At 42.8% G+C, this 14,922-nt stretch overlaps 1 protein-coding gene across 1 annotated transcript in view; it reads left to right on the top strand.

Annotated features, from left to right (window-relative positions):
• Window positions 1-524: 524 nt before the first annotated feature.
• Window positions 525-14,922, top strand: part of LOC133510422 (rho GTPase-activating protein 29-like) — a 47,008-nt gene continuing 32,610 nt past the window's right edge. The window contains exons 1-2 of the mRNA XM_061838298.1: window positions 525-720; window positions 2,154-2,554. Coding sequence (XP_061694282.1) covers window positions 2,248-2,554 — 307 coding nt within the window. The 5' untranslated portion in view covers window positions 525-720; window positions 2,154-2,247. The remainder of the gene's footprint in view (window positions 721-2,153; window positions 2,555-14,922) is intronic.

Here is a 14,922-nt window from a genome sequence, read left to right as displayed (position 1 = left end):
AGCAAACTACGATGACACATTTGCACGCTAGGTGGCAGCATTGGCAGCAAAACTACCCAAATCTGGATTTGGAGCAAATTTAAACCCATAACACAATAACTAAATTATATACACTTGTATTTTCATAAACTTGACAGCTTTATTTTTTTTTTAAATCAAACAAACAGTGGTTGTAGGTTCAGTGTTTTTTTTTTTTTTGCGATATCCAGACTGCCTTCAATTGTCGCTCGGAAACAATTTTACCGTATATAAAATAATATGACCTTGTGACGATGAATAACCCCCCCAAGCCTCTGTCGTGGCTACAAGGCGCACGGTGACGTTTTGCTCACTTCAACCAAACCTCGAGTAATCAAACGTGACCAAAAAAAAAAAGCCATTGTCTTCTTTTTTCTGTGCTCCTTTGAGGATTAAGATGTGTTTAAATCCCCACACGTCCGCCAGTCTTGGAAGCGTCACCCGGGGCCGTCCCTCTCCTCGGGTCCTTCGGCCAATCGACGGGCGTCTGGGCCCCCCACGTGACGCGCGCCCTCGTAAATGACGACCGATTTTGAGCGTCGTTCCTCGTCGGTCTCCAGTGGCGCGTTCACGTACACTCCAGCGACCGTTTCTCCTCTCTCTGTTCTTTGAAGTTGCTTCTGCAATATTCCATTTTAGCCACTTCGAAGCGGGAATATTTTCGGCGAAAATTTGGAAGCATGTCCTACAAGCGTTGGGCAGGTGAGTGTTGAAAATTCGTCATTTTTTTTTCTCCTCTCAACGACTTTGCTAGCGAAGCACTTTCTGACCGAAATCAGCACAACATTCCAAACCTAGCATTACACTACAAAGCACACGCGATGCTACTAATATACTCTGAAAATTTTTCACAATATCAATCGTAATATTTACTCGAGTCACCTGTGAGATAACATATCTCTATCGTACTCTTGTCTGTCACTATACAGTATCGGTACCCAACACCAGCTGTCGATATTGTGAGACATTATTATATATGTATATATACAATATTCGTATTTAAATATAAATATGCTAAATTAGTTATATTTTATTCTATTTTTCCTTGCTGTTTTTTCTGATGCCTCTGATAAATTTGCTATTGTTATAATTTTAAAACACAGTATTGGTAAATGTAAAATGATTGATCAATAATGCATGAAAACAATGCAATGATACATCATATTTCGTCACATCCTCCGTTCAAATTGATACTTTAGAATAACAGTTTAATATTTATATTTTACAGACCCAATTAAAGCTATTAAATGTTTGATGTTTGTGTATTAATACTGCTCCTTGACAGTAAACATAAGGACAAATCAGGTACTGATATTTTGTCCTGCCCCCTGTTAAAATTGATCAATAATTGACATTTCTTAAACAAATATCATATCCAACTGAACATAAACAGATTTAGCGTACTGTAATAAATCACAGTATTCACAATGTGTCCCAGCCCGATTTTACAACTGAACGATATTTGACGCTTGTGTTATGTATCGTAACTGTACCGTGACAAATAAATATGATATGATACATTGCCTCGCGATATTTTCCTCCACCTGCTTAAGTGATTGCTAAGTGCTCAACTGGATATGCGATATGAACAAATGAGCAATATTTTGTCCAACTGCTCAGTATTTGATGTTTCAGTATCAATGCAGAAAGTGGATCAGTTCTTTGTTTTTTTGTTTGTTTATTGATAAAATGTATCATAAATGGCAATGAGAAAATGTTCCATAACGATATTTTGTCCTAAAAAGCAGTAATCAATGCAGAAAATGGATCAATTCTTTTTTTTCTTTTTTGTTTATCGATACTGTATCATAAATGAAACAAGGATACATAACAATATTTTGTCACAACCACTAGTAAAATATGATTCTGTATTAATGCATCAGGATCAGAGCTTTATATATATTTTTTAATCTATATTTGATCGCATTACACGTTGAAGTAGACAACAAAGAATTTTGTCCCACTCAACTCGTCAATATTTGACCCGAGCTAACCAATATTGTTTTGTAAAAGAACACCGAAACGTGATACATCACGATATTGATTTGACACTTTTGTATCATAAACGGAAACGGTACAATACAACAATGCTTGTTGATTTACATTATGATCATTTTTATTGTGTGTGTTTCTAGTGGAGGGCAGTAATGGTCCGGGTGGCTGTAAAGTGCACTAGCTTCCCCCTCCCACCCTCATAGGGCAGCGGCCCCCGAAAACCCCGCTGCTAGGATGCTCCGTAAGAGCGGCGATGGCGACGGCGACGGCTTGAAGCGCGACCACGCTCCCGCCGCGTCCCGCCATCATCACTCCGATTCCCCGGCGGGCTCGCCGTCGGCCGTCTCCGCCAAGACCTGGGGCGGCGGCGGCGGGCGCGGGAGGCGCTCCCACAACCTGCTGAGCGGATCGTCGGATCCGTCGTGGGTGTCGGCGTCGTGCCCGCCCGGCGTGGACCCGGAGTACGTCATGACGCTGGTGAACGATGTCAGGCGGTTCGCTAACGTGCTGCTGCACCTCAAAGAGGCCTTCCAGTGTCAAGGTGAGAAAAGGAACAATCATAATGGCTGCAAAAGTTTTTTTTACGAACACTTTAACACCATTGAAACATTTATTAGATATCTTTGTTAAATTTTCAATTATCAGTATATTGATACTGTATCCAGTTAAGGGTGTAGTCCGCCTTTCGCCTGAAGCCATAGGCTCCAGCTTTCCTGCAACCCTTGTGAGGATAAGCTTCATGAATAATGATGTGATGACGTAATACTGTATCATACTGGCGCAAATGAGCCATCATCATATCCATTTTTGTCCCTCCCCACTTTTTTAACTCATTATTTCTTTGCATATCTGTGGAGTAAAAAAATATGTATCTGAATATTGACGTTTTGTCCTCACCATACATTAAAACTGATCGTTAATAACTGTGTATTGACAGTGTATCGTAAACCAAATGATTAGTGTGGATATCAATATTTTAATATATTACATTTAAAACTGATGGATATTTAAATATTGCATAATGATACTGGATCAGAAATAATTAACAGTATTGATGTTTTGGTTATATATATTTTGGGAAATATTTCACTTTGGTATATCGCTACTGTATCATCAGTGAGCACAAAACATTTTTTGTCAGTGTTGGTGAAAGCAAATCGCGACGTGACTCTTTAATATTAAAACTGTATACATATTGATACTGTAAGTATCAATAGTCACAATATAAATATTTTGGGCGGCCTCACAGTTGTGAGGTCCCAGGTTCGATCCCGGACCCGCCTGTGCGGAGTTTGCATGTTCTCCCCGTGCCTGCGTGGGTTTCCTCCGGGCACTCCGGTTTCCTCCCACACCCCAAAAACACGCGACATTAATTGGACACTCTGTATTCCCCTTAGATGTGATTGTGTGTGCGGCTGTTTGTCTCTATGCGCCCTGCGATTGGCTGGCAACCAGTTCAGGGTGTACCCCGCCTCCTACCCGTTGACAGCCGGGATAGGGTCCACCACTCCTTGTGAGGATAAGCGGCTATGAAAATGGATGGATAAATATTTTGTCCCACCCCAACTGCGCCCACATTGAAAGTGACATTGAAACATGATATATTTACAAAGAAATACGGTACACAGAGAGTTTAACGATAGTGCCGCTGCACTAATGCTAGCGCCGCCACTCTAACACTAACGCTTGCACCGGTGCGCAAACAGGGCCGCTTAAAAAAAAAAAAAAAAAACATACTGGTAAAAATCACTGAGACACAGCAGTAACATGCTAGCGCAGCGGAAATTACGGAAATACCATTTGGTACACAAGTGTGTAAAATTGTGTAAAAGCCGCAAGTCCCCACATTGAAACCGACATTGATATTTACAAAGGAAGACGGTACACAGAGAGTTTAAAGCTAGCGCCGCCGCGCTAAACAGGGCCGGTTAAAAAAAAAAAAAATACTTGTAAAAATCACAGCAGCACTAACAGGGCCGGGCCGGTAAAAGTCACTTCCTCGGCACATATATTCCACAGGTCTCACTCTTTACCTTTTCCGCTTGAGTGCCCCCTTACAGCCGTTAGAAAAAAAAAAGCACAAATTAGCCGCATCACCGCATAAACCGCAGGGTCGAAAGCGTGTGGAAAAAAGTCGTGTCTTATAGGCCGGAAATTATGGTACATTGTATTTGAATACACTACAAAGATATTTAACCCATTCACGGGAAGGGTGGCAAATTTTTTGCCTTATTGAGGTAAAATTCTCCTAATAGGCCACAATCAAGGAAACAACATTTCTTTTTCGTTTATGGTTAAGTTATATGATAACTTTACTAATTTATAATCTCGTCCCAAAAATGGGACGCTGCCCCAGAGAGGGTACTTGGGTTTTTTTAGTAGATCGTCCCAAAAACCAGAATCAGAATCAGATTAAAACACTTGAATATTTTGATATACTGAAGGATATAATGCGTGAAAATCGTGATGTCCCAAAAATGTGACGCTGCCCACGAATGGGTTAAGGCACGATTATCATATTTCTCTCAATCATAATATCGACCGATTATCCTAATTGAGTTCCCAGTAAATTTAAAGCAAATAAAGTCATTATTATTAATTAACTAGTGGGTTAATTAATGATTGTTTTGGAGACCCATCCAAAAAATTTGGGAATCTCATGATTGAATTAAAAAACAAAAACAAAAAAAAGACCTGAATTTATGAATGGATGAGCTAATGCTGTAGTATGAATGACGATTTTTTAGAAAATAATAAATATTATATTATACATATGGCGGCACGGTGGCTCAACTGGTAAAGCGTCAGCCTCGTAGTCGAAAGCGCGTGAAAAAAGTCACGGCTTATTGGCCGTAAATTACGGTACATTGTATTTGAATACACTACAAAGATATTTAATGTTCAAAGTGATAAACTGGTAAGCTTTTGCTGTACTTTGACCCCTACTGTACTATTACTACTACTATTACTACTACCACTACACACACACACATACACACAGTGTGGTCCAACAGCGGTCCTGGCAGCGGGAGTGATTTGTTTAACAATTCCTCTGCACGGAGGAGGACACACTCTGTTAGTGAGTCATAGCGTGTGTTTGTGTGAAATGAAGGTCACGAATGGTTTGCAAGCATCCTCTCCTGACTTTGTAAGCAGCTTAACGCATGCATGATAATAACGACGACAGTAATATTGGCGTTATGCACCGTTGGCCGTCGGAAGGCTTAATCCATCAAGTCTGTTTGGCGTAGATAAAAAGGTTACTTTTCGCGAGGCGTGTGCCGTGCATCCAAAGCTCACGGCGGTTATTTGTTTGCCACCAGTTGTGTACCAGATGCGCGCTGAAAAGCATCGCGGTCACAATTTCAGATACATAATGATCATAGTTAAAAGTATCACCATGATGTTGAGCATCAAAATATTATGTCAGGGTTTGGATGTTGGGAGTAAGTGACAGGAGTCAAATCTTCTCGTCTAGTGATCGTGTTGCTCAAATGTTTCCTCAAGACCCCCAAAAATGGCAAAAAATGTAGAATAATTCTAAAAAAAAATTACAAAAAAAACATGAGAATTCTCAAGCATTAATTTTTTTAAGTAGTGCTAATTAATATATATATATTAAAAATACTACATGCATGTTGGAAAAAAATGGGGAAAAAAATCTTACAAAACTAAAAATGTTAGGAAAACCACTTTAAAAATGCAAAAATAATTATTTTATGAACTAGAAAGAAATACAGCAATATTAGCTTGAACTATTTGTGTAAAATCTTACTTGAATTAAAGAACAAAAAAATACCTGAAATAAATGAAAGATGGTTAATTATGATGGAAATAATACTTGTATATTAAATAAAAGTATTACAAAATAATGTAAGATTAGATGAGAAGCTATTAATAAAGAGCGCAACCCAATATGACAAAGACTGGATTCAAACACACAAATATTAAACAATAAAGACATACTGGAAGCAAAAGACAAACATACTAAAAATAAAAGAAAAAAAGTTTTGAGAAAAATATTTAATTAAAAACACCAAAGCCATTGAAACATTTTGAACTTTTGACAGGATATGCAGAAATATATTATAAAGAGTAAAAAAAAGTATTTGAAATTCTAATAAATTAAAATACACAAATATTAAGACATAAAACATGAGAATATTTGCCAACAATATAAAGCTGACCAAAAACCTTTCATGAAAAACCCACAATTGTTATTTAAAAAGAGAAAATTGTTGGGCAAAAAATGAGCATATACAGCATATATAGCAGCATAAAACTTCAGAAGTGTTGCTGTCATTAACGAGCAAAGACAGCCAATAAATGAGCAGTATTTGACAATTGAGTGAGAACGCTAAGCTCGTAAATTCCCACCACGTGTAAGTTGAATGTAAACAAACTCCCATGTTCCCTCTGTCACTGTCCAGCGTGTTGTTGCTACGCCAACGGCAGCATGAGCCAGAACAGCAGGAACCAGTTAGCCCAGGAATGCAACAACTTAGCGTAGGCGCGTTTGAGGCTTTAGCTCGGCGGCCCGTGGGGGGAAGGTCCTGGCGCGCGACCCTGCACCCTACAACCGCTGGCTCGGGGTCTGAAGTGTCGAGGACAAGACCGTGATGCGCCGGTGGCTAAATGGGTGAACCCTGACCCTGGCCCCAAATGAGCCTTTGTCTGTCCCCGCATGTGCCTTTATGCCTCCCACCACATGTTGTTAAAGTTAAATACTCCCGTGTGGTAATTATTCTTCGACTTGGACTTGTTCTTGTTCTTGTTCTGCTGCTAATTGTCGATCTTAATCTAGTTCTTTTTTTATCAGATTTTATTATTCTTTAGCTCGTTCTGCTTCCGTTTTTGGTTCTTCTGTGGTTCTATTTCTAGGAGTAGTTCCAGTTCTAGTGATTGTTCCGGTGTTGATTGTAGTGTTGGATCTGGTTCAGCTACTAGTTTTATCACGTCATCTAGTTCTAGGTTGGGTTCTAGTTCCAGTTATGCTTCTAGCTCCGGTTTTGAATTTAGCGTTATTGTAGTTCTGGTTCTGGTACCCAGTTACAGTTGTGCTTCTGGTTCCTTGGTCTTCCGATCTCGATTTTCATTCTAAATACAGTTTTTGTTATTTTAGTGCTGGTTTTAGTTTTTAATTGTAGTTTTGATTGGTTTTCTTTTTCTGCGTCTGGTTCTTGTTTTAATGGAAGGTTTTGATTTTTATTCTTAGCTGTCTTTGGTTCTGTGTGTGCTATTAGTTTACCTGCCAGTTGCGGTTTTGGTTCTAGTTCTGTTTCTGGTGCTAGTTTTGATTGTAGCTTTGCTCCTAGTTCTGACCTTGTTTTAGTTCAGATAGTAGGTTTAGTTCTGTGTCTATTGCCAGCTTTGCTCTTGTTTCTTTTTAAATTTGGGTTCTGCTCTCTCATTTAATTGTTCTTCTAGTTCTTGTTCTGCTTTATTTCTCAATATGGTTCTGGATATGGTTCTAGCGCTTTAGTTTGAGATAATAGTTCTGTCTCTAGTTGTAGTTGTGCATCTAGTTTTGGTTTTGACTAGTTTTGGTTCCAGTACCAATTCTAGTTTTGATTGCCCTTTCTTGTGACTGTACTAGTACTTGATTGTAGTTTTGGATTTAGTTCAGCTACTAGTTTTATGTATTCATCCAGTTCTAGGCTGGGTTCTAGTTCGTTATGCTTCTAGCTCTGGTTTTGAATTTAGTGTTAGTGTAGTTCAGATAGTAAGTGTAGATCTGTGTCTATTGCTAGCTTTGCTCTTGTTTCTTTTCAAGTTTGAGTTCTGCTGCTGATTTAATTGTTATTCTAGTTCTTGTTCTCCTTTATTTCTCGATATGGTTCTGGGGTATGGTTTAGCGCTCTAGTTCGAGATACAGTTGTGGCTCTGGTTGTAGTTGTGCATCTAGTTCTGGTAGTTCTGTAGTTTTGATTCCCCTTTCTTGTGACAGTACTAGTTCTTGTTATAGTTTTGGATTTAGTTGTGGTTCAAATTGTAGTTAACGTGCATCCGTGCAATACAGTATTTTAATTATACATTACTTAAATGCGTTTTTTGTTGGCGTATTACGCACGCTGGGTGTCACGTAACTCTGTCCCCTTGTTGACATTTTTAGCATCTGCCCGTCATTCGGCGTCCATGTGTCCCGTCCTGACTTAACTAATGCTTTTAATCGGTTTGTGGGGTGATTGAAAAAAAAAAAAAAAAAGAATAAAGACGCGCTGGCCTGAGCCGAACCCCCCACCACCACCCCACCCCTCCTTCACCCCCTCCCCCACTCGTTCACATACTCGGCATTCCTTTAGAACAAATGTTCACTTGTGGCTGCGCACTGCCTTCAATAGAGCAGCGGTAGGGTAGCTGTGAGCCACGCTGATGTGGAAAAAGCCCCCCCTCCCCGGAATCAAACACGACCAGCCAGCTAAATTTTGCCTGGAGGGTTCACTGAACGGCTCAATGGCTGGTTTTACCGGACGTTGCTCGGGGTGGGGGGTTTGGCGGGGGGCGTCCTTGGGAAAACTCGTCTTTCTTTGCTCAAGAACGTCAGGCGTCATTTTTTTTTCTTTTCGTCTTCTTTTTCGATAGCATTTCCGACTGTGTGACTGCGGGTGAAAATATTTGAACCACGGCGCAAAATGCAGCACTGACTCACCCGTCCGTCCTCGTTCAGCAAAGAACGGCGTCTGCCGATAACATCGCGACACGCTGATAAGATTGTGTTACATTGCAGTCAAACGGCATTGTCGTACTGTTGTGGCTCACAATGCCGCGTGCCGTCGCCGTGGCACTGCGACCCCTTTCGCGCCACCTGGCTGTGAAAGCCACCATTGTGAAATGAGCGGTCCGTTTGATGTTTGCTAATTGTCCTTTTTGCGGGGGATTCTCTCTGTAGCCCCTTTTACACTCCTCGTATCAGTTCGCTCTTTTGTGTGAACGATATAGACGTACAGACATGGAATGGTGACAAGTTCCTGGATTCTCAGTTTGTGCCAGAGTCGTGTAGGTACCAGTACGGAATGGTAGATGACCTGGCAGCCGTAATTCTGAAGTAAACTCCACTTGGAGCTTCTTTCAAACTCCCCACTAAAGCAGGGTGTTATGCATGAAGGCTATGGACATGGCCTGGGGAGGGCGCAGAGTGAAGGTGATCCGGCGATGGTTTTTTTCACGTGACGTCACCCGTTGGGCCATTTTCGATCCCTGAGCTCAGTTACTCATACATAGGCAAAGTGGACGACGTTATGTTTCTAACTGCGTTGATTAAAGACGCGACCGACAGCACATCAAGCCCAGAATGACTATTAGGCTACGTGGCATCCACACATCATGGGACTCAGGACTGCATCACAAAGGCGCAGGATTGTGCCTTTGATCTTTTACTCTATGTGACAGAAATCACGAAGGAGGAGCACTTACCTGTCTGCTAACACGGAAAACGAAAGGCTGTGGAATATTTTTTTTTTTTGTATTGACGCAAACTCCATTTATTCCATTTGTTTTTCAAAAAGTAAAACCTGTAAATTAGTTCACCACAAGCAAAGCGAAATGTTTATTATTTGTTTAAAATCTGATGACAATGGCAGAAAGACAAAAGAATTAGCAAATCCAGTATTTCACAAAATTGTCAAATCTTTTGAGTGACTAACAAAAAAGGATCTTAACTGTAATGTTGGCCTCCTGAAAAAAGGATCGACTAAGCTCGTTAGCTTAGCTCAGCGACACATCAGCACGATGGAGGTTGAGACCGGGGCAGCGGGATGGCAGTGTCGGGGAATTGTCCACAAAGCCAAGTCTCCGTGAAGCACAGAACCGGAGAACGTTCAAAGTCTTTCGTCGGAAGCGTTAGACGATGTCCCCGCTTACGCAGACGGACTTGTGTACCGGATCGTGAGGCTTTTGAAGAGCTAGCGACTAGCAACTCTGGAAAAAGCTTCAGCGAATTGTCGAGAGTTGTCGAAAAAAAAAGTCAGAAGAAGGCTCTCTGATGGTCAGCAAGTCCTCTCTTGTGTACTTGAGTCCCGAGATGCCCGTGAAACACAAAAACACAAACAGTAACCGAGAGTATTCCGTAGACTTCCTCACTGGGTACGGGTTAGGTCAAGAGGTTAAATGGCGGCGCGCAGTGATGTGCGGGTAATTCAGCAAAAAAAATGTAACGTCGGGGAAACCTTTCTGACACCTTTTTGACCCATTCCCACTGCCTCTCGCAACTTGGTTTTGCACTGAATCTGTTCCCTGTGAAACTACTACGACTTGGATATTAACCACCTCGTTCTGGGAAAACCCAACTTCGACAAGCTACCGATGTCTCTGACCTGAGACAGACAGTTTAAAAAAAACAAATGGATGGATTTCTATTTTTTTTTTCTAGTGGGAGTTGATGAGCGCAATCGGTTGACCAAAATGAGGGGCCTTGTCAGCAGTTACAGCCCCGTTTATTGGCCGTAAATCCCGAGTGGTCACTGTGAATACCCGCCCAAGTGTGCCAGCTCAAGTGGCGGCTCGCGGGTGGCGCCTTCAATCGGGAGCCGTTGTAACGACATAATGGCTTAATGGGCCGAGAGGAAGAAAAGAGTGGGATTTGTCGGGGGCCCCCCCTCCTCCTTGAAGCCACGTGAAGGATGTTTTTGTGTGAGGCTTTGGTTGCGCCGTGTTTCCTTGGGTGGTTATTTAAGGTTCTGGTTCAGGGGGGGATGTTTGTGTAGCAGATTGGTCACGGCGAAGGAGAGGTGGGAAATTTACAACCCGGGATCACTTTTATGCGGCTTTGTGCGTCACCTTGTTGTTGTTAACCAAAAGTCATCTCTAGGAGACATTCTCATAGTTGCCATACTTTCAAGTTCAGGCATAGGAGACTTTTGTTCCTATACAAGTTGCAAAGGAGACCAGCCAGTCATTTGTGCCAGGATTTCTTGTGAGGCGTACCACACCCGTCAGATCCAACTTTTAAATACAGGGAAATTACATGCCAGTGTCTTTCCGGTAGACCACTTGCTATAAGGAACTATAGGCAGTGTGAAAGCGGTGAACGGAAACACAATAAAACAGGTACCTGTCTTGGTTCTGCCTGTCCAGCCCGGGCTGTGCGGGTTCCTGCACAGTCGGACTGATGAGGAGGCGCACATCTGCGCCTCATGCTGGCTGATTGACTCCGGTAGATATAGAACCCAGGGGACGACTGGTTGGGGCCAAATCGTTGCAACTCATGCCCCGTTCCTGCACTCCCATATCTCTGATCGTGAACCCGTGTGTACCGACATCCGCCTGTTCTCCGACCGACCCCATAAGCCTGACTCCTTTGACACTCCTTCCTTCTTTGATCGATCTCCCGCGTACCGACTCCCGCCTGCCCGTGGACCTGCTCTCTACGCCCGACGTCCTGGCTACCGCTGCCGCACTTGACTGTCTACCTGATCCCCGGCCTTGGAACGAATAAACACTTTTCCCAAAACATTTTCCACACTGGTCTAAATAAGTTTCTTTTGGGTTCTCCTGTTAGGGGTCGCCACAGCGTGACATCTCAGATGAACGCTCATATTTGTTTGGCATAGTTTTTACTCCGATGCCCTTCCTGACGCAACCCCTCTTGGGGAGTAGAGGCCCAAGTGAGATATGAACTCACGACCCCTGGCTCCCATGCCATCGTTGTACCTCTGATACTACCTCAGAAGCTGTGAAATTCTACTGTCCGGGTAGCGGGAAAGGGACCAACGCAATAAAATACACAGGTGTTCAACATAATGAGTGGGAGTTGAGGACTGGTTAGAGCATCTGCCTCACAGTTCTGAGGACTGAGCTTCAAATCCCAGCCCCACCTGTGTGGAGTTTGCATGTTCTCCCTGTGCCTGCGTTGGTTTTCCCCCCACATCCCAAAATCATGGATGGTAGGTTAATTGAATACTGAGATTGCCTTTTATGTGTGAATGGTTGTTTGTTTATGCGTGCCCTGCGATTGGCTGGCAACCAGTTCGCAGTGTACCTCGTCTCCTGCCTGAAGATAGCTGAGAGAGGCTTCAGTACATCTTGACCCTTGTGAGCAGAAGCAACTCGGAAAATGTATGTATGGATGGTGTTCAACATAACACCCCGGTCCCAACTTTCTTACCTGATGTTATTATTCACAAGCCAATGATACGACCACAGAAGCCAGAAAGGTCTTTATCAGTGCCTTTCACAAAGACAGACACGAGCTGTGTCTTATCCTGTCACACAGCCAAAAATGTCCCTCTGAGTTTCCGTTAGCCCCTTTTACACTGCCCCTGTCTTTTTCCTTGTCGACAGTGAAACCGCTCCCTTGAGTCAATATCAGTTGGGAGGGTGCGAAGATTTGAAATTAAAGTCGGATACCTTGTACAACCGATTCTTACACAATTGTCTTGCATTTGTGTTAGCCTCGTTCACACAATCCTATTCCTGTTTCGGTGCCTTTGACATAGACTACCAATTAAGAAAAGGCAAGGTCAGTGTGAAAGGTGATACTGGAAATGCAACAAAACGCATACCAGGGGTTGCACTTCATATTCCGGTTCTGGCTTTCTGACATCCCCTTCCATGCAGCCGCCATTCTACCTCTTGATACTACCTTTGAAGGTGGGATATTCTGTATCAGGGCTTTTGACACAAAATACTGACACGGGAGGAAAAAATCTGCGTGAAAGGGGCTAAGGCAAATGCAATTAAATGCATACCAGTTCCACCTTTTTGATTTTCCAGTTATTTAACCTCTGATGCAACCTCGGAAGTTGGGAAATTTCGCGTCAGTGCCTTTGACGTAGACCACCGACATGGAATTTCCTGGGGTCATTGCACAAAGACACCCTGCATGTGTCTTTTCCCTGTGGATTTGGTAATAAAAGGACAGCCAAAAAGACGGGCGGTGTGAAAGGGGGCCATAGAAACACAACAAGAGAGTGTCCAGCTGTGACTAGATCTTCGAAGTCTACCAACTGATGTTGACTGGAGGATATCATCTTGGTGCAGTGTCAAGAGACCCGAGGCAGAGACCGGACCTCACACGGTGCAGTCCTAACCATTAGGACCCCCCACCCCCCACCCATCCCCTACACCCCAGCAGGTAACTGTTTATGGCGCGCCTGCTGATTACTCTCTCTGCGACATCTGTGGCGCCTGCTCGGCCTCCAAAGAAGGCATGCGAAACACCCAGCGGCGGTGACCAAAATTGTTCAGACGAGGGGGTTGCGTGGGGGTTGCAGGTCTTGTTTGCCGACTGAATGCTGACAAAACTATTCCACCTGCCGTAGATCACGTTGCAAGAAGCCCAGCAATGCAAATGTTAAGTCTTATCAGACCCCCACTTTGTTGCGAGACGCCATTCGGCTGACGTTCCTCTCTAGGAATGACATAAAGTGACTGCTTAAGAGCTTAGCATCTGTCAGGTGGACTGAGTCAACATGCGTCATTATCCTGGAATCCTTTAGGAAGGGGTCGGAGAAACCTCTGCACAAAAAGCAACTCTTAAAACGGCCATTTTTTTTCCCCGGGTGCATCACCGGAGCTGCCGAGGCTTGTTTAGTGTTGAGCTTGTCACATGTCCAGACAGGCTCGCTGATTGCCAGTTGTTATCGGCAAGAAAAGAAGGGGTTAGGGGGCTGGGGTTGTAACCTCTGTCAGGTCACCTGAAGCGTTGGATTAGATTTGCCTCCCCCCTGAGCCTCTGCTGGAGACCCCCTACACCAAATGTAGGCCAGACAGATTTTTTTCCCTAAGACTGTTTTTTTCAGGAAAACCAACAAAACAAACCAAATAATGAGAAAATGTGGTAAGCAATATGTTAAATGCAATATCACAGTTTGTGAAAATTTGTGTTAGGAAAGTGCAATATAATAATTTTCATCTTCTTTTTCAGAAATGATAACCTGCAAACTGTGGTAAATTGTCCAATAATTAAAGAATTCTCATACTCACAAAAAAATATACATGAAAATTAAAAATTAACGTGGATAACGTCAATCCTTAGTCTTTAGAGTTCAGCATTTGTTATTGCCTCAGCTCTATTGTTTGACAAACTTTTTAAATGATATAATTTGCCATGAAATTTGCCAGCCAGAGGCTGCGCTGCACTGAGTTAATTTATAGAGTAGACGTGCGACTAGAGCAAGGGTCACCAACACGGTGCCCGCGGGTGAATGGTAGCCCTCAAAGACCATATAAGGCGCCCGCGAGGTATGTTCTAAAAATACCATAGGCCACAAATTGTTACTATTATTTGTGCTTTAAATTCTGAATCTGACTTGCTTACGTGAATTGAAATTTTAATTTACTACAATAGATTAAAACAAATATATTTTATGTAGGTGTAATGAACTGAGTCTGAATTTTGCCGCAAACTGGTCACGTAGCCGTTCATACGATCGGTGCTCACGAAGTAGCCCTCAGCCACAAAAAGGTTGCTGAGCCCTGGACTAAAGTAACTCTTCTGTCCCTTATTTAAAGGAGAAATCCAGTGGTTTGCATGAACAGTGTATCCAATAGGCCATGTAATATGTACTCTATTTTGACAATGTGATTCTAAATCCTCTCTCATTTAATAGTGTTTTGAAAAGATTTTTGTCGACAATTACGAATTTTCAGGGGCGCTGCCATTTTCGCAAGTCACATGACGTACGTGGGCGTATATATGACGTGCGTGTACTGTACCGTTCCAAACGCTCCATTACATGGGACACCATTTATGCCCAGCGCGGATTTCTCAGATTTATCCTGATCTGATGAAGAAATAGCAGTATCGGATGATCAGGAAGAGTGAGGAATACGTCCATACATATTTGAACCTGTGGCTGTAATTAATGTTGAATATCTGACAAGTCAGCTCCGTTGGTGGGCCGCGAGCCGAGCTTTCAGGCGGCGGAAGCCTTTAGCCGAGTTGCGGTGGTGGCGGAGGCCTTTTGCTTA

This window comes from Syngnathoides biaculeatus, chromosome 13, assembly GCF_019802595.1.
Source record: "Syngnathoides biaculeatus isolate LvHL_M chromosome 13, ASM1980259v1, whole genome shotgun sequence".
In the NCBI taxonomy this organism is placed as follows: domain Eukaryota; kingdom Metazoa; phylum Chordata; class Actinopteri; order Syngnathiformes; family Syngnathidae; genus Syngnathoides; species Syngnathoides biaculeatus.
The sequence above is the reverse complement of the archived record's forward strand: the minus strand, read 5'-3'. Positions and strand labels throughout refer to the sequence as shown.